Raw genomic sequence first — 19,717 nt, forward strand, 5'->3', positions numbered from 1 at the left:
CTATGAACTCTTCAATTAAATTACTAGCCAAAGCAAAATTCATATTCCAATATGGTATGAAATTTTACGTATTTTATTCACAGTTTAAATCTATTCTTAACAACCCAAATCTATAAACATTAAAACAATTGTGCCTCATAAAGCAACATTTATTTGGCTTTTTAAAAGGAAGGTATTGCATGCTATTAAAAGAAAGCAGTTAGAACCAGCTTCATCTCAGAACTTTTATTCCACATGAAATTTAACATAATTACTTTACTTTTCTATTCTTTGGCCGTTATTTCCATGTTTGGAAATGAACCTCATCAGCTTCAGAAAGGCATCAGTTTAAATTCCCTAGAAGAAATATTCTTCATTATTTTTATTGTTTTCAATGAGATCATTACACTGCCATATAATAATTAGGACAATTGATTTGAAGCTCAGCTATGTGGCAGTATGAGCTAGGGAGAAGGCATCAGTAAAAAGAACTGTGCTTAGTGAATCATCCATTTAAATCTCAAAGTGATACTTTGAGGAGTAGTTAGGAATACATAAGAGAAAACTTTCTTTGGCTTTTCTACACAGTTTCCTTTGCTTCCCAAAGCCACATCTGCTGAGATATGTGGCATGCAGATTTAGTAAAAAAATTGTTTTACAATAGTTTCAGATACAGTTTTTGTAAATATAGAAAATTACAACTTTCTGTGTACATCCAATCTTTTGGTACTTCATCTATTATGAAAAAGTATCTGATTTCATTTTGTATTCATAGAGAAGGGAAGATAAAAACATTACTGCCTTAAAAAAAATCTAAAAAGAAGGTCAGGAAAATACTGAGACTGAAAGAAGTTGGTTACATGTGTTACATTTGTACAATGATGATTGTAAAAATATTTATAAATGCATAGAAAGTATTGTAGCTGATTTGTGGTTATTTATTTTGATTGAATTATGCTGTTTGATCCATGGGCCTGTTGGCCGGATCGTTTTCTTCCCATTTCAGTGTAAGTTACACTCAGAACACTGCTCTGTTCTTTCTCCTAAATACCTGTCTCTTGGGAAAAGATCTAGTGTGCTGGGGATAGAGCGTAACTGCCACCAAAGTTATGCCTTAAAAATGAAAATAAAAATGAGTTCAGGGTTTGAGTGACTTGAATGATCAAAAAATTTATAGAATAATTTTATCAGACATGCATTTTTTCTGAAGAATTTGCTACTTCCTAAGATTCTCCCTGCATTGTCTTGGCATTTAGATATATTTTATTGTAGATTTCTTAGTAAATATAAGTCTGGTATTTATTGCTTGTTTCAGATTCACTGAGGATGAGAACTGGTTTTGTAAGTGTGTTAAAACTGGGGAATATAGACTTCAGAATCTGATACTAATTTCTAAAATGCAGTCAGGTATCTGATATTTGAAGAGTTCTAGGCAGTGATATTTTTTAGTATTCACATTGCTTGTTCAGCTGCCTTTTCAGCATAGTGGGAATCCCTGCCTTGGCAAAGACTAAAGGGGAATAACTTATTTCTCTTCGTTTGTTGCTGCCAAAGTACATCTTCATATTAATAAAATAAACAGTTCCTCTTGCTCAGCTAGTAAAAAAAATCTTAAATAATATTTTGAGCCATTTACAGACTGGCTATATCTCCCAGCTGCCTTCCCTTTGAGACATAAATAATTATGAAAGAAAATAAATGTCCCTTCTAGCTCAGCTCCATGCTCAGATGGTCTCCAGCTTGAGTTCAGTGATGCTGTCAGTGGAAGTATTTGACCCATCAAGAAGCTTGAGCTGAAGTTCAGGTGGTGCTGATGCTTGAAATGATGCTGAAGTGGAAATGGACCTACACTTCAGGCTGCCAAAACTATCAGTCTCTTAAGTTCATGAACAGTTCCAATGTTGTTTGCCATATGGTCACACTCAGTTTGGTACTATGGCTTAAGAGGAGTTACAGCTGAGCTTTGTCACAGAGGCAGGCTGTTCGTATTCTGTGTTTATGTCCTCCCGACAGCTGTGAAATGTTTTTGGTTTGTTTATACTTTGCTTCACTTCAAATAAATGCTTAGTCTAATAAAGTACTTCATGTCATCTGTATAAGTGATGAATGAGACCTCCACCTCTGTAGAAACAAGTGAGAATTAGCAGTGGTGATTTTATTTCAGAATCCTGAATCCTTTGTCATTTGCTTGCTTTTTTCTTTGTAGAGATAAAGTGACTGCTCCTCTCAATTTAGATGTCAAGCTTCCACACATTTATCACATGAGGATAACAAAACCACACATTCTGAGTGAAGTCATGCCCTCTGTGTGCGAGTTAATATTTAGTATAGCATTGGCCAATTTACAGTATTTATATATGGTATTTGCAGAATTTAGAGATGGTAAATAAATATTGCAGAACTTAAATATGGTAAATAAACATTGCTTCCTGGTTATATGTGACCTTTTCAAGTCTTGCCTAAATATTCCTTTGGCAAAGTAGTTCTATTAATGCTTTCAGGTTTAACCTGTCACATTTCTGTTTTGTTGTTCTGTTCTTTTTTATCAGCAGAAGCTGGCTTCTATTTGTACATTTTCTTGAATTGGAATAAATGGGACTCCTATTATAAAACCTAATGTCAGACTGACTCCATCTAGAAAGTAACAAATTTTAAAGGTCACATAAAATAGGCCAATCACAGCTCTTTTTTTCTGAATATGTTTGATTAAAAATAGTTTTTTCTGTTTATTAAATCACTGGTATTTTCCCTTCAGGGCCAGCTAAAGCAGAAGCAGATCTTTGCATTTGTTGTCAGCTTAAGGTCACAAATACAATTAGATTAGATAATGCTCTATACCTTTTCCCACTACTGAATTATCAATGATGAATTATTTATCATAAAATTAAGCACACATATCAGAAATCAGTTGAGTGTAAAATGTTACCCTGAGGGCATAGTCAGGTATTTCAATCAATGCATGTTTACATCTGCTTGTGTAGATGTATTTCCAGTGTAGAATGTGATAACCTAAAATTCTCAAAGAAACTGGCTTTGGTAGGAGTTGAATCAGACCCATAGTATCCCAGGTGATATTTATGAAGAATATATTTTAAAGTTGATTTGTGAAATATGAAATAGATAAAGAAAAAAACGTGGTTATCTTTCATCGTTTAAAGAAGATCAAGAGATGTATGCTCAAAAAGAGGCATTGTGTTCTCCTTTTTGTATTATTTTATTTCCAGGGAGCTTTGTTGCAACTGCTATCTTAAAAGTAAACATCCAGCTCAGATAGGAGAATTCAGATCCTACTGTTTATAATCTCTGCTTAGTTGGTTGAGGGATAAACATAATAATTTTGGGCTGACCCAGAGACTGAATCAAAAAAATCCTTGTCACTTTCATAGCTGTTGTTTTGCCCTGCAGTCCAGCTTGGAGTTTCACTGCTGTAAGCACATCTTTCAGCGTACCTTCCAGAGCTGCACATGTGCAGCTCTCCCTTTTCCCCCTCTGTGTCTATTTAATATTCCAGACTCCACACAGCTCACTTGGTGCTAGACCCATTTCATATTGCCCAAGGCATGTTGCAGATCTCCATTTGAAGACTAAACGTGGGATAGCTTTGTGATGCTAAGCACCTTTAGTACTTCTGAGAAGTGGAAGAGGTGTCTGCATTAACTCGATGAGATGAGATTTGAATACATTTTTCTAGGAAATTCTGAAGTTTTATCCTTCATTTAATTAGAATTAAATTCTGATTATTTGTAAATATTAATGTTTATATAAGCTGAACCTAAAAGTCAAAGCCAGTGGAATAACCACCCCTGAAAGTGTTCAAGAAATGACCAGTGCCATGGACTGTTGGCAAGGTAGTGTTCAGTCAAAAGTTAGACTTGCTGATCTTGGAGATCTTTTCCATCTTTTTTGTGGTTCTATGATTGTATGATTCTAAACTGAACTAAAACCACAACTGAACAAATATACTAATATCAGAGTACCAATTATTGGAAGGCAGAAGAGGCAACCTGTGCATTCCACGACAGCAGTTCAACAGCTTTTATGTTCACTTGGTTAAAATATACATGTGCTAATAATTTAATATGACAGCCCTAAAATGCAGTTAAGCTCCTGGGCTGGTAAAGATTTTTCCATCTCAGGCTCAGAAATTCAAGTTAGCATGACCAATTTGATATATACACTATTATAAATGTGAGGAAGGAATAGTATGTTTTCTGCTTCTTATGTGGGAATAAAAAGAGTCATTAATAAAGTGTGAGTGAAAACTGAGATAAAACATGTGAAGTCTGACTTCTTCAGCAATTTCTTATTCTCTATGAGCAATACTGTGCCAAAACACTGGAAACTGTTAATCTGTGGTTTCATTTTGGCCATTGTCAGAGGCATTGTCAGTTATTCAGGAAAAAAAATAAGGTTTCCAGGTTATTGATAAAAGCTTGTAAAATTAACAAAGGAAGAAATTATGAGTTCTTAGAAGTGAGTTCACAGGCTAGATTTTTTTATTTTACTTTACTTTACTTTACTTTTATTTTATCTTTTACTTTATCTTTTCAGGTATATGGAAACTATGAAAAATGACAGTACTATAGCCAAACACAAACAGACAAACATAACAAAAACTGAAATGAAGTTGAGCAACAATGAAAAAGGAGAAATATTTATGAAATTTTTCCTATTGCAGGAAACAAAACTGTGGGAAGAGTTAGTTCTCAGGAGGATTTTTAATTTTTTCTCATATGCAGTGATTTTAAGTAATTCTAGTAAATTTTGAGAAATGTGTTGTCCAAAATTTGCTCTCTTTCTGGTTAAACTGAATTTTTAGGTTTGAAATTAGTAATCTAAATAAAGTGACCAGATTTTCAAATATATTTTACAATTGCAATTTCCTCTTATTTGAATGGCATTTTTACATGGTAAATGTTAATGATAACCAAGCATTTATATTTAACTATGTGAGTGAAGAGCTTAGGAGCTTAAATTTAGTTGTGTGCAAATGTTTGAATTACTTTTGCTATGAATAGTATCTTATTAAAAAAATTTGTTGAAATAGAGAAATTTGAGCACACATCTGTTCTGCAAAATCAAGGAAACTGATTTGTGGTCTTGTATTTCTTTCTATCCCAGTGGAGGACCAGCTGATGGGCAAGTTACTATTTCCTCAAATAAATGGCATTAGTTTCCTGTCCTCCAATTTATCTCTGAGAAAACCACACATATCTTCGAGGAGTTTTAATGAGGCTTATCTCATTAATATGAGAATTGTAATTTGTGTACAAAAAAAAAGCTATAAAAATATGACTTCCTTTATTCCTCTTGTTTCATGGTATCACAATAAATTCCTGAATGGAAAAACTTGACTTCAGTCCACAGAGCATTTAGGATGTAGTTTAAAAAAAATTTATGCCTCCTACCCCCAAGTGTAAATATGTTAATACAATACTAGAGGCAAATAAAAAGTTAAAGACACCACAATGTACTCTCCATATTTATACTTGCACTCATTTGCAATGTGGATACTTTACCTCTGCTTTTAGTTTAGATGTGTAAAAGTTAGGACACAAACTTTCCATTTTTTATGTGTGAATTTTTTAGTTTAAAAATGAAAGATTTCATCTACCAATATACCCATATATCTCTAGCAATCTGATATTTTAAGTCCTAAATCATCTGGTTTCTGTGTCTAGCCACACTACTAAGTAGTAGTTTATACTTAAAATTCCATTAAACACCAACTGTACATTCTTCAGCTTCTAAATATAATTCCTGCATAGTGATAATTATGCATATTACAATGTTACGCATTTATCTTTAGTTGATTGAATTGTGTAAGAAGTGTGGAGTATGTCTGTATTTATAGATTGGAAGTACATTAAAACCAATATATCAGGGAAGTGCTAAATACATTTTTTTCATACTATATCAGCAGCTGACTGCTGCTCCTCATGCAAATTCTGTCCAGCAAATTTGCCCAGGACAAACCTGAAAATGTCTCTGTTGTTTTTGAGAATTTTATGTGTGATTTGCTATAAGACACTTTTCAAGTGCAAATGGTTTGTGTCTTAAGAATGGAGCAATACATTGAAATCCAATTTACTTTATTTATTTGATATGAATTTATCTACCACAGTAGTCTATGTAGTAGCCATGGAATTATCAGCATTTTTGGAAAATGCGAATTACTAAAAGCTATCAACTACCTTTTTTGTAATTTTTGATTGGTGAACTGGTATATACAAATTGGATTAGAAGTATAGAAGTAGAAGCCAAAAAATGTAGCACTTGTATTGTTTCTTCACTCAAATTTTTATGCATTTGAGAAGATAAGAAATGCAAAAGTGAATCTTCTGAAGGGGGCATTAAATCTCCCACAACTTCTTAGTATTTAAATACCAAACTCATACGCAAGTAATGGTATCACTAGCTTAACCAGGTATTTTTTAATTTGTGAGTCTTGCTTCAATTGAAAGGAGTTGGAGGGTTTTTGGAAAACACTTCATTGGGTGACTTCAACACATGCCTTTTTCAGCAGCTTACATAATGCTGGCATGCAGCCAAGAATCAGGTGTGTCAGAATGGTTCTCTACTGAAATTAATGTGCTCAAATTAATGATCCTGCCTTAGAAACCTCACCATTTTTAGAAGTTCAGGATGACACTTCTTTTCCTTTAACCTGCCTGATGAAAACGAAATTATTTTAATTTCTGATTTGCAACATGTTCATCACCTGTAATTTTTGTCTGCAGATTTTCCACATGACATACGATCTGGCCAGTGCAGTGGTGAGAATCTTTAATCTGATTGGAATGATGCTCCTGCTGTGCCACTGGGATGGTTGTCTACAGTTTTTAGTACCATTACTTCAGGATTTCCCACCAGATTGCTGGGTGTCCCTAAACGGTATGGTTGTAAGTATTGTTCATTTTTCATTGTGCTTTCTAAACATTATTTTTCTAAACAGTTAGCTTCAGAATTTAGTGTAAAAACACATAGCTAGTAATATGCTGTCCTGCAGTTTATTCAAGGTTACTTTCATATTTTATTGGCTCACTTGCTAATGAAGTAAAGTTTGTTTTGTAGTCCTTATGGTCAATAAAATGATATTGACTCATTGACAGTAAATGAGCCAGAAAATACTTTAAGTTTTAAAGTCATTTTAGTTTATTAACCCTTATTCCCTAAAAAAAAGCCACTAAAAGAAATATGGAAACACTCAGTTCACCACTGCTTTCAGTATAGGCCATAATTTCAGAATGCTACTGGAGGTAGATTATTTGCCTTAGTTTCATGTAATGTTATCCTCAGTTTGTAAACTTTTGAATCATATAATGATCCATTGTTCCCAACACACATATCAAGATTTTTATAAGTAAAATAAGATAAATAGACTCAGTTGTATGATAGTTTTCTGTGTGGGAACAGAATGTTCAAGGACAGAATGTGACTCTGCGTTATTTATAAGGATGGGTAATGACTTTCTATTTAAAGGACAATGGCTATGAAAAATACTTTTTTTTATCAATCAGATAATGCGGCAGTATATAGAACATTTTTATAGGAAATACATTGATACAGTGAAATTTTTGGAATGGATCTGTAGCCAAAACAAAAAATGCCAAGCAGCTCTCTCATTGGTAATCTGAAAATATGTGTCTCTCCAGTTTTTGTAATATTAAGATCCATAAACCATCACCTTTATTGCAGATGGACATCTTGCTCAGTGTCACATATTCCTACTGTAGAGCCATAACAGTATTTGTTCCTTTGGGAACATGATACTGCACATTAATGTGGGAACTCCTTGACTAAGCCTGTCAGTCATACAGACAAGTATTTGCAGTCATCAGGCAACATCTTTAGTGATAACCAGCATGTTTGCTGACACCTCATTGTGCCTGCTTTTCTAAAAAAAATACTGACATATCTTCAAAAATGGGATTGCTACAATAAAACTAGGTCACCACAGTGCTGACTAGCACATCTTTCCATTCTGCTGTATTCTGTGTTCTGCTTTCTAACATCTTCCATTCATGTTTACAAAGCATAAAATTTCTACCAGCTTTTTAAAGATCTGGATGAAAATCATGCTAGCGAATGAAAGGAAGCCTTGGATTACACTTAATTGAAGTATTTATCTTTTAGAAAACACTAAACTATTAAATTCTCTCTGCTCCTTAAGAGCTACATTCAATCTTAAGAGAGCTGTACAGACTATGTGCATGCTCTGACCCTTCTTTTTGCCTACCCACATACAGGGTATGTTTTTATGGAAACAATATTCTCTCTCTCTAGTGTCAATATAAACTTGGAAAGATCCTTTCTGGAAGTTGCAACATTAAATATTTTTTATCAGCACCTGAATTTGTTTATGTTGAATGAACACTGGGGAGAAATTTGAGTGCAATTTGCCATAGTCAGTCTTTTAGGCCAGAGGCAAGAGAAAGAAAGTGGGCTGCCCACCTGGAATCAGGAGCATATTTAAGACCACTCTTAGGGAAAACATATAGACCTTTCTAGATGTGTCATGGTGTTACAAGACATTTCCTAGTTGTTTTCCAGGCTCTGGGAATGAATTCTTTAACACTAAAAAAAGACAGTGAAGCTGTCATGGGATATCAGTCCTCTAAAACGATAGCGGAAACATGAGGAGGTTGATAATGATGGTGATGATGATAGTTATCTGCTTTTCTGTTGAGTTCAGAATCTTAACTGACAGTCAACTTGTTTGATACTGCAAGAGCTTTGGCAAGAGGGAAGCTGTACTCTGCAGGTATACTGTAGCAAACAATTTAATCTACTCTGAATTTTAACTTCTGATACTGAAATGACTGCACCTGGTACCAGTGCAGTCATTTGGATGCAAATGTAAAATTTTAAACTTATTAATTGTGATCACTGGCTTGAAGACTTACTCAAGCCAGTGTGTGCTCAGCCAGAAAAAGTCAGTTTTTCCAAAATATAAGAGGCAAGTAAAAGCTTTTGCAGCTAATATCTTAATGAAGGAAGTAAGGATGTTGGAAGGATGACATGATGTCTCCTCAACTGACATAGCTCAGCCTACTCTTCCAGTCCATAGTTCCATTCTGTCTTGCACGTTAGCTGCTTCAGGCTGCAGAATGAAGAACTTTTAAAAGCCTTGTCTTGAAAGCTGTTTCATCTATCTAAGCTGATATACGAAAGTATCCAAATGCCTCAGGCATGCTTGTGGTTTTAATTTACAAATGCTGCAATGTAGATTAAATTTAATCTACATTAAATTACAGAGGGGAATAGGAAAATGAATGCAGGTTGCAAGTGGCTTACTACCTCTTTGAACAATGTGACTGAATACAATTGAAACAAAACAAGTTAGTTGGATTTTTGTTTTTGGAAGGTTATAGAAACCTCATAATGCAAATGAAGGAGACTACAAAATGGAAAGCCTCTCTGTAAAAGGGGATAAGATCACCCCTGGTTAACACTGTACCAACCTACAACCTAAGTAGTTCAACAAAGATCCCATTGCTATACTCTCTGCCATGATAATAATTATGAGCCCATATTGTATCTGTACTCTCAGCTTGAACCTCTTGGCAGTTCCAAAAGTAAGCCCTCGTCTTGCAATGAAATGACTGCCGATACACCGATATCTTCCAGAATATCGGTGTACTGGCCATTAAAAATAAGAACACTGATAAATGTCATATGAAAGTAAATACCCATTTTTCCCCCCCAAGCCCCCCTTACTTTAAGTCACATTCCATCCCATCCATTATAGACAAAATAAGAGTAAATTACTTGTAGGAGGGAATATAAATCTTTGATGCCATTTTAGTTTTTTTCAACACTAGGATATTTTAATTCCTAAAGAAGGTCTTTTCTGAAGAAGTTTCACAGACTTTCTTAATGATGCTGCTTAATTTCTCCTTGGGTCAGAAAGCCTATTATCAGTGGCTCCCTGTGGGATTTATCCTCAGCTTTCTGATCTGCATTGCTTTAGACTAGTGTACTTCCATAATGACTCATAGACTAAACATTTTTCTCATGCCTCAGAGTTTGAGCCAGTAGTTCCTTAGAAAATTAAGAGTAAAACTTACAGATCCACACAGAACACTAAGTACACACAAAACCAGAAAAACACAGTGGTCCTCTATTATAGTCAGTCTATGCAAAACAAGATTCTGCATTCAGTTTCAGGTGCAGTAATTGCAAAACTAGTGTGTGGGTCCCAGCTGATGAACTCACCTAGTCATGTCTTATGAGGACGGTTTTTAGGCAAGTAGAGATGAGAGATGACACTTTTGCCACTGATGCCATCTGGCCATCTAAACATCACAGCCTGTAACAAAGCATACCTTGCAGCAGATCATTACTAACAGTGTCTGTTAGTAACGATCTGCTAGTGTGTCTGAAGATTCCCAACCTATATGTTCCTGTCTGTATTCGCAATAATTAATTGTATGGTTAGGAAAACATATGGTCCCTTAAGCAAGGTATTTACCTGGGCTTTACATATCTTTTTATTTATAATGTTTCCTTTGTGAGATAAAAGTGTAGCGGAGAGGTATAGAATTTAACTTGAATGGTGAGTTTTTTAAAAGCCAAAAGAGATTGTAAAGTTTTTGGAATGCCTTAGTTTTATGGCATTTCCCCTGGCAGCCAATGTTTGCTCAGTAAGAGCCTTCAGTTAATCTGATTTATTTTGTTTTGTCTTTTCCTTTCTGTCCTTGCAGTTGGATTGCTTACAGCTCTCGGGATGTTAGGACGAATTTAGTAACCTGGGATTTTGCACTGTATTGATGCCCATTTGTGTCTCATAATTTCCTCAGGGGCAAAGGAAATCAGACCTTCTTCATCTCTGGTGGTATCAGCATTGCTAGTAAAAGAATTTGGGCATTTCTGGTACAGAATTTGGAAGTCTCTCTTATTATAAAATGAATTACTTAAATTAATATTTGATAGGGTAATTCAGAAGGGCAGGAGATGGTTAGGATTTATAATGCCATGAGAACTGTGCTAACATATAAGTAATATATAAAAAAATTATTTAGCATACTACCCAAAACTATAATTTTAATGATCACCATTTCTTACTAATAAGCACCATTTTCAATTACACAATTGCTTTTTTTTTTTTTTCAGCAAGATCTCTGCTTTACTTATTGGAGCTCAAGGATTTTATTATAGTTATTTTGATATGTTATTCTTCATTGGGTTTTGTCCTTTTTGATAATACATCAGCTTAGTACCTTCTTCCCTATAGTTGGCAATTAGAGAAGCTAATTTTCTCATGAGATTTTTGTATTTGATCATTATGTGATAATCATCATTTAGAGCTTCACAAATGTTTCTGAGTACATTTTTATTATAATAAAATATTATAGAGCCACATTTAAAGTAATAGATTCCTATGATTTCATTTGCAATGCTGAGCAATAGATGTGTATATAAATCAAATCCCACAGTCTTTTATTGCGTGCTTAAAATGTTTGGACTATATGGGAATCATCTGATTCCTAGAGTAACTGTGGATCTGATGTGGTATACTACTATTCTAATGTATTTTTTACTCATATATTTCTATTAATGTGTGTCTATTTAGTTAGTGCAGTGTATCTTGGAACAGTAGTGCAGTAATATCGGTAACAACAATATGTAATTGGCATTCTTAGGACTAAGACACATTTTTAAATCTACAATGAGTAATTATATTACTTCTGTTATGTTCAGCTGTTCAGAATTCAGTTGCTGGTCTGTCCTGCCCTCAGCACTGACCTAGTCGCTGAGGTCTGCTTTCTCCTGCATTAAGATGATGAAGGAATGATCTGTTACACTGGTCTGGCACAAAGTGATAGGCATAAAAATATATTAGCTCAGGAAGATATATTAATTTGTGTGATTTTTTAGTAAAAGAAACTGCAGAGAAAAATTTTGTGAATGTGCAGTGCTAAAGGACAAGGTAGGTTTAATGCAGACTGAGGACATGCGTTAATTGCAATACCAAAATCTTATGCCAAGCTAGTGGGGACTAGAGAAATAGAGTATCTGAGGACACTATTGATTTAATTCAGTGTGTCGTGATCAATGAAGAGCAGAACAAAACAGGTTCTTTTTTTTACCACAATTGCTGAGGATCTAGGAAGGCCACGTTGGTTTTCACTTATGCTTTATTCTGTTTTCTGACAGGTTAGCAGGTAGCCTGCTTTTGCAGGCCTAGAATGGGAAGTAGTAATAATTTTAATAATTTTTCTTTCCAAACTCCTTGTTTCCTTCCAACCTCTTTGATGTAATATTCTATACATTTTTTGATGTCTCATATACTTTGGACTCTATTTTTGGCATTGGATTTCTGATGTGCTTAGATAAAAGCAGTTATTAGATTTCCCTAGCCTTACAGTTGTTGAGATTTCTTTTTTTTCCCAGTATATTATCTGTGCCATTAATGTCTTCTCAGATTATAAATGTTACTTTATTGTCTTAAAGCCATAAGCTAATTTAGATGAAAACCATAAGAACTGAAAAATAAAGGTGCAAAATCATTACAGGAAGGTTCAAAAAATTTTTAGAAGTTTAACAATAGGGAAAGTTATACTTTAATATATGGATTATAGCTTCCTCAAAATGGAAAGTAGTCATTCAGAGAAGGTATTCTCAATTTTAATCACAGAACTCCACCAACTTTGAGAACTGTTTAGCATTGCTAACTCAACTATTGTCATAAGATCTGCCATTTTACCTTACTCTCACTAAAATGCTTAAAACTAATGCTGTAATATTGATGCAATTATTTAATGCTGCTGGTGATACTTATTTCAGTAGATATTGGTGCTTAAAGGAAGGATCTAAATTAGGACAGGTTTGTAAGTGTTGATTGTAGCACTATGTTGCTGATGTGATAATAGGTGCTAAAGAGGATGACTTCTGTCATGAATTAGTTGACTGCCTTGCATGCTTCTGTTTCTTTCAGATAAAGAGCTGTTCTTCCCTATATGGGATGTGAATAATGAAACAATCATTTAGAGGGAACATGCAAAAGCAAGTTGATACACTTAAAAGATTCTAATTTATTTCCACACTTTTTCTGTGTTTTCAAAAGAGCTAGTAGAAATATGTCAAGGAGCAGATGCAAGGAAGAACTTGCATATTTGTCATGAAAATCTGGTTTCCGTGTTTCTCCCTCAAGAATCAATACAATTCATAAATGCTTACGCTGCAGTACATTGTGAAGGGATTTCTGGTAACTGTAAACTACAAAATATTTTATGCAAGCCTTACACTGGAAAAAACAAGAAATTGCACATAATATTGTAAAGCCTATTGTTGTGTTTGATGTGTTTGATAGACATTCAAGGAAAAAATAGCCAACTTCATAAAGTGTGCTCTAAGCCATTTCTTTAGTAAAAAATGTGAACTAAAGTAAAAACATAAATTGGACCTATGGTGTTTTAGGACCTCGTATCCCACATTTACCCTGGAGTAAATATTCAGGAGGTGTTATAAGCACCACATGGCCAAAAGCAGATTCTCTGTTGTAGTGAGTGTTCCCTTTGTTCTGGGGGGAGCTGGATCAGTCTGCTTTGCTCTCTAAATTTAAAATGTTTATCTGCATGTGGTGGTTTAAACTAGAATATAAATGTGAAAAAATTACTTAGAAGCACATCTCCCTGGATGGCCTTTTCTCTTGTGATTGGAGTATCCAAAAACTGAACTCTTGGAATATTTATGCCAGACAAGGTTTCCCAGAATAAACCCAGTGCAGATACATCCAGATGAATACCATTGCTATACAGCTGCTCTTCAGCAAATCTTCCCCTTTTTCATTGCAACACTTAATGAAAATGCACAGCCTGATTCATAATCCGTATGATTCAAGATTGAAAAAAATGTGGTTTGTACAAGGTGCATATTTTTGTCAAGGGGTCATTATCACAATCGGATTTTCTCAAGAGCACTGATTTTACTGCTTTTACCTGATGGGTTTTTCCAATGGCTATTCAACATCTGACTCATTCTAATATTTAAAGTGCAGTATAGAAGTGTCTATTGGGATGCAATTAGACATGAAAGAATGACCATCTGAAAAGGCACATTTAGAATACATGCATTTCAAATTGGGAAAAAATCAAAGATACTTTGTTCTGGTTCACGTAATTGCAAAGTCACTCTGATGCATGAGAAACTTGAGATACAGGTCTGTGTCAACCAGACCTATGTCAATAGTCTGTAGGATGTGTAATCTGGATTCCCAAAATCCCAAATTAAGAAAAGAGTGGTTTATAATTTTTTTTTTTTTTTAAATCTGGCTATTTATGAACTCCCCTCTCCAAGGAAATTTTAATATTTTATATTTTCACTTTAATTTGAATTTGAATGAAGCTAAAAGCTTACCTGTAAAACTGGAAGTCTCAATTTGCGTTCACTTCTGGCTACTGAAACATGAGAAAAACAGAAAATATATAGCATCATATTTTTTCCATTTGTTTTAGCCTACTAATTTTCCTTCATGTCTGAAATGGTTTTGCCCATACTGTTCATACATATAAACCAGGGATGTACACAGTTTATTTGGGTGTAGACTGCATGTATTTTGTCTCTTTTAAAAATATAGGATAATTTTCTATACAATTACTCTCATCCATCTGTTCCCTGCACTTCCTGCTTTCTGCACATATACTTATTTCAGCAGATTCAACCTGAATTAATTCAAACAGACCCCTAAAACTTTCAGAAAATTTAATTTAATAGAAATGATGGAAAAGATTTTGTATAGGAAAATCTTTATATTTTCTGAAATATACAGCATCTTATTTAATGTTGTTGCTAATAAGTAAATTTTTAATATCTTCTAGATGTGTGAACAGATGTTTACATATGAATTATGAAAGCAAGCAATGAATACTTTTAATATCAATAGTGTAAACTACTGAATGCCCTTTATATATATTTTGCTTTCTTTATGCTATATGGATTTTTATATTTGTTCATTTATGCTTTAGGAGATATTATTGACAACATAAGGACAAGAATCAAGCCCTATGGTGAAACTTTCTCCGGCCATGTGCCATGTTTAATAATTTGTACTAGGTTTCTTTTCCTCATGTGAGGGGAAAAGTAATATTATAATTTAAAAATTATTAGTATTTCTCAAAAAAAAAAAAACCCTCACTAATACTAATATAATAATAATAATAATATATCTAATTTAGCTGCAAAAGTAAAACCATTTCCCCTCAAATTCCAAAAAACCATTATTGACATTAACTTAATTTTTTTCTCTTTGTTTTGAATCACTGATTCTTATTATAAAATGTTCATTACAGTCTCCTGTGAAGTGGATTGGAGTGGAGATAAATATGCACTATGAGGCCATGTTTAATAAGAAAATATTCCCTGTATTTTGGGGTACTGCTAGCTTGAGAGAGTTGCTTTGAAAATGTCTTTGAAAGCCCGCAGCTGGCATTTGAATGAGATAAGAAAATAATGCCCATATTCTTCATGAGTGAGTCATGTTCCATTTCTAATCCATCACATTCATCATTTTAGTCACTGTGTTTGATCTTTTATATTCAGAAGACGATAAAGTTAGCTCGCAATTGAGGGTAGCACTTTGACAATAGTACATATAATCAAAACAGGATTATCTACATTGGCATAGATAGGGAGAGAATTAACATAACTGGTTTTGAACAACTGTCTACTTAGTAGTGATGTTGTCAAGTGGAGTGCATTCAGACTGCTAGCTCAGTTTTCTGAAGAGTAATTGAGTACTGGTTAGGAATAAAGGCAGTACACCACTCATTTGTCACTCTTTGCAGTAATATGTAACACCCCTCTGCTTATCTCTAATAGTAAAAGATTTTAAATTTTCCTCTTAGATACAACTAGAAAAGTTATGGCAGACCTAAACTCAGCTGAATGGTGCTATAACTATGTTTACAGAAGAATATTTGAGGGAGTTTCCTATCTATTTTAATAGCTTTTTCCAGGTGTTAAGAAATTAAGTTTATCATCCTTGATAAAAGTCTTTGCTGGGAGCAAAATAAAACTAAGATTTGTGTGATAAGAAAATGCAAGAACTCACCATGGAAATGTAAACTCAAGAGCAATGGGTAGGCATACTACATTTCCAGTAAGTAAGGACAGATTTGACCCTGGAATTTGTTGGGCCTGTGCAGATGTCTCTATATGATCTCTCATAGCCCGTGCCATTCACCTAAATGCTGCCTGTCCTGTACCAGCATCTCTCTGTATGAAACACAGATGCAGTACAGAATATTTAAATGTGTTTTTGCCTTCTTGTTACTCTCTAACACTGATTATCATGGCTTTATTCTTGCAGCAAGACCATCCTGCTGCTACATACAGTTTTGTGCATAAAAAACTTGAGATGAATGAATTAATTTCTGAGTTGTATAAATAAGCAAGGATGAGGTTCCCTTGTTTTTGCAGTTTGTGTCTTGACAAAGAAGCTGTTTATGGAAACATAGAAATGCTGACAGGAAGTGCCTTTAGATTCAATGGTGTATTGCTCCTAAGTAAACATCTTTTGCAGATCAATAAAATATACTAGACCTAAGCCACTCTTGTTGAATTTTTGTGAAGAAAGCCCTCCCACACATACAGAGTGACATGGGGAGCAGGAAGAAGCAATGCGACAGTTTAAATAGAAATAGAGCATCTGAGGTAGAAGTTGAGTTTTTTCTAAGCATGAGCCAGTGCACTCAACCATTGCAACATGGTTTGAGGAAATATAAAGTTGGCATGTGTACAGATAAATAAAAGATGAAGAGTTTCTAGGCTTTAAGAAAGCTTGTTTTTATTCTTTTGCTTTTAAATCTTTCAGACTTGGTATAAGAAAGTGCTCACTGCTTACAAAGGCAGTAAATACATAGACTTCTGCCCAGAGACTATGTAGAATATCTAGAACATACTCTAAAAACTTTTCTCATTAATGATGTTAAAGACAAAAAAATGCCATTTAAATGCCATATTCACTTACAGTAGTAACATTGAATGCAAAATCTCAATTAGAAACTACATGTGGTATCAATTAAAAACACACCCAAATGCAATATAATGTGTGTTTCTAATCAATAATGACTCTCAATTTTATTTTAAAAGATAGTAAAAAAAAAAAAAAAAAAAAAAAAGCATGGTATTTTGTTGTTTTGAAGAATGAAAGCTGCCTTGATGTATGTCCTCTGATGACCTTCCTTCCATTGAGTGACCGTGTTCCTTATCACGCCTTTGAGTGTAAAGGTTGAATTTGAAAAATACTTTAGTATATTTTATTTTTTTAACATAAATTTTGGGATTTTTGATGTGAACTTCAGAAGGGAGAAATAGCCATGTGATCTGAAATTAGAGTCACAGATTATATTCAAGATCATTTGAAGCCTAATTTAAATGAAAAGAAAAATCACTCTGGAATGGTTACAAGGGAGTTGCAAACTGTTTTTATCTGTAACTCAGCTTAAAGTTGTCTACCCTATGTGTTTGGAGGATGCAAATCATGGTTGCTATAAAAACAAAAAGATTGTTTTTTGTCACTGTTCAGAATGAGTGCCATATATGTGCAGAGTGCCATGGTTTGCTAGATTTATTAAAAGATTCAAACATTGCTGTGTTTCAAGACAAGCTTAACTGAACCTGTCTGAAGGGAGTGGTTCTCTTACTTTGTTTTGACAAACTAACTTTAAAAAAAACTAAAAAAAGGGGCTATTCTTTTGATTCTACTTAACATTAAATTGATATGATGTGTATTATCATATTTTTAAAATCAATCTTGAAATGTAGCGGGTTCCCAATTATCATGAAGGTTCTAGGTAAGAAAGGTCTTCAACTGTTTGCATGTTAGAAAATGCAATGCTATTTTCCTTAGAATCTGAGTCCTTTTAGATGTTTCCAGTTTAACATCCTTTCCAACCTTTTATAAGCAAGGTAAATGTCATACTTTCAATAAATAGATATACAAATATCCCTGATCCAAGAACCCTTTCTCTCACTGCATTCTCTCTGCTGTATAACTTTATCCATATAAGTAAATAATCATGATGTTTGCATTCTAAGCATTCCTCTGTTCTCATTTGGAATTTTTTTATGTCTTTCACCTGCTCCTATCTGTGGTTTATGATACCATCTCACTGTAGTATGCTTACATTAAATCCAGTGTGCTGGAACAGAATTTACCAAGTCAAATCTGCAGCACCTCTTACAGAGCCCCTTTGACTTTTGTCAGACTTGCAAGGGCAAACTCATGTCCTGATCTGACTGCAAAGATCAGCTGCAACAGAAAAAACACGGATCGTAAAATAAAAGCAGAGCTTGAGAGAAGAAGCTGTTCTAGGGAACTTTATTTTCTCCATTGGATTTGAGCTAGGCAGAAATGGGGTGTCAAGTCTATCCATGAAAATAGGTATGCTCAGTAGGGAAGCTCAGGAAGATAATGGATGCAGCTTTAGCTGAATAAGATCCTGGACAGCTTATGGAAAGAGAAATTCTCCCCTGGAGGTGATAAAGAACACCTGCATTAACATTCTACTCTGAATCACCATCTGCAGAAGTCAGATTTTTACTGACTGTGTAGGGAGCCTAAGGAGACCTGCCAACTCACTTAGCTATCAAAGTGAAGTACCTGAAGTCAGCTGAAGTGAAATTTTGGGTTGCCTTTCTCTTTTAGTGCTGGTTCTCACAAACAAATCTCAGGACAAATAAGGCCACTGGTCACTCCAAACATCCACATGTAAACAATAAGAAAGTGCAATGCACTTTTCCTGTTCATTGTCCATCGTTGAGGATTGTGGTGTTCCTGCTGTGCCTTTCTCCTTCAAGCATCAGAGCTGACATCCCATGCCTGGCCTCTCCACAGGGTTTGTCCTCTGGCCTAGGCTGTCTGCCTCAGCTGTACCTGTTTCTGTCAGAGCATTTCATCCTCAGTATCTACACTGAAGAACCTGGGTTCCCATGAACCACTCACCAGGTTGATGTTTCAGTTGCCCTGAATTATTATTTTGCGGGTCTTCCTGTAATCAAAGCATGTAGTTTAATTCTTAATTGCAGCAAGAGACTTTCTTACTTTTTATATTGTAGGTATGAAAGTTTCCCATGGGCTTTCCAACCATTTCTAAATAGTTATATGGTGTTACCGTTGTTCTGTGGATGAAACACTTGTTTAATAAATACTTGCTATGGAACTGTGAGAGGGCAAGTTGGCTAAAGAAAAGTTAAACCTTCCACTAAACCAGATGGCTTAAAGCCCCATTTAACCTGGCTTTGATCACTTCAAGGGGTGGGGGGACATCCACAAAGGTTGCCACTGGGCAACCTTTTCCAGTGTCTCACCATCTTCACAGTAAAGAATTTCTTTATATATCCAATATCTAATCTAAAACCACTGTCTTTCAGTTTAAATCCATTTCTCCTTGTCTTATCACTACACGCCTTTGTAAAAAAGTTGCTCTGCCTCTTTTTCATAAGCTCTCTCTTTGTACTGGTAGCCTGCTAAGAGATCTTCCCAGAGGTGCTTCAAGCTGAATAATCCCAACTCTTTCAGCTTGTTTTTATAGGAGACGTGGTTCATCCCTTTGATAATCTTTGTGGGCCTCCTCTGGACTTCCTTAAACAGGTAGAAATTTGGACAGGGAAACAAGAGTAATATAAAGACAAACTGAATGTGTCCCAATTGATGGTTGAGCTATTGGGAATTTATTTAGGTGGGACCAGCAGTGTGTCTCCTTGCAGTTTCGCTTTTCCCTTTTCGAGGATG

General features: G+C 34.7%; 1 protein-coding gene across 1 annotated transcript in view; it reads left to right on the forward strand.

Annotated features, from left to right (window-relative positions):
* The window catches only part of HCN1 (hyperpolarization activated cyclic nucleotide gated potassium channel 1), a 191,503-nt gene that overhangs the window by 93,840 nt on the left and 77,946 nt on the right, over nt 1–19,717 (forward strand). The window contains exon 3 of the mRNA XM_021553855.3: nt 6,720–6,881. Within this exon, the coding sequence (XP_021409530.1) occupies nt 6,720–6,881 (162 nt within the window). The remainder of the gene's footprint in view (nt 1–6,719; nt 6,882–19,717) is intronic.

The sequence above is a fragment of the Lonchura striata genome, chromosome Z (genome assembly GCF_046129695.1).
Source record: "Lonchura striata isolate bLonStr1 chromosome Z, bLonStr1.mat, whole genome shotgun sequence".
Lineage (NCBI taxonomy): Eukaryota > Metazoa > Chordata > Aves > Passeriformes > Estrildidae > Lonchura > Lonchura striata.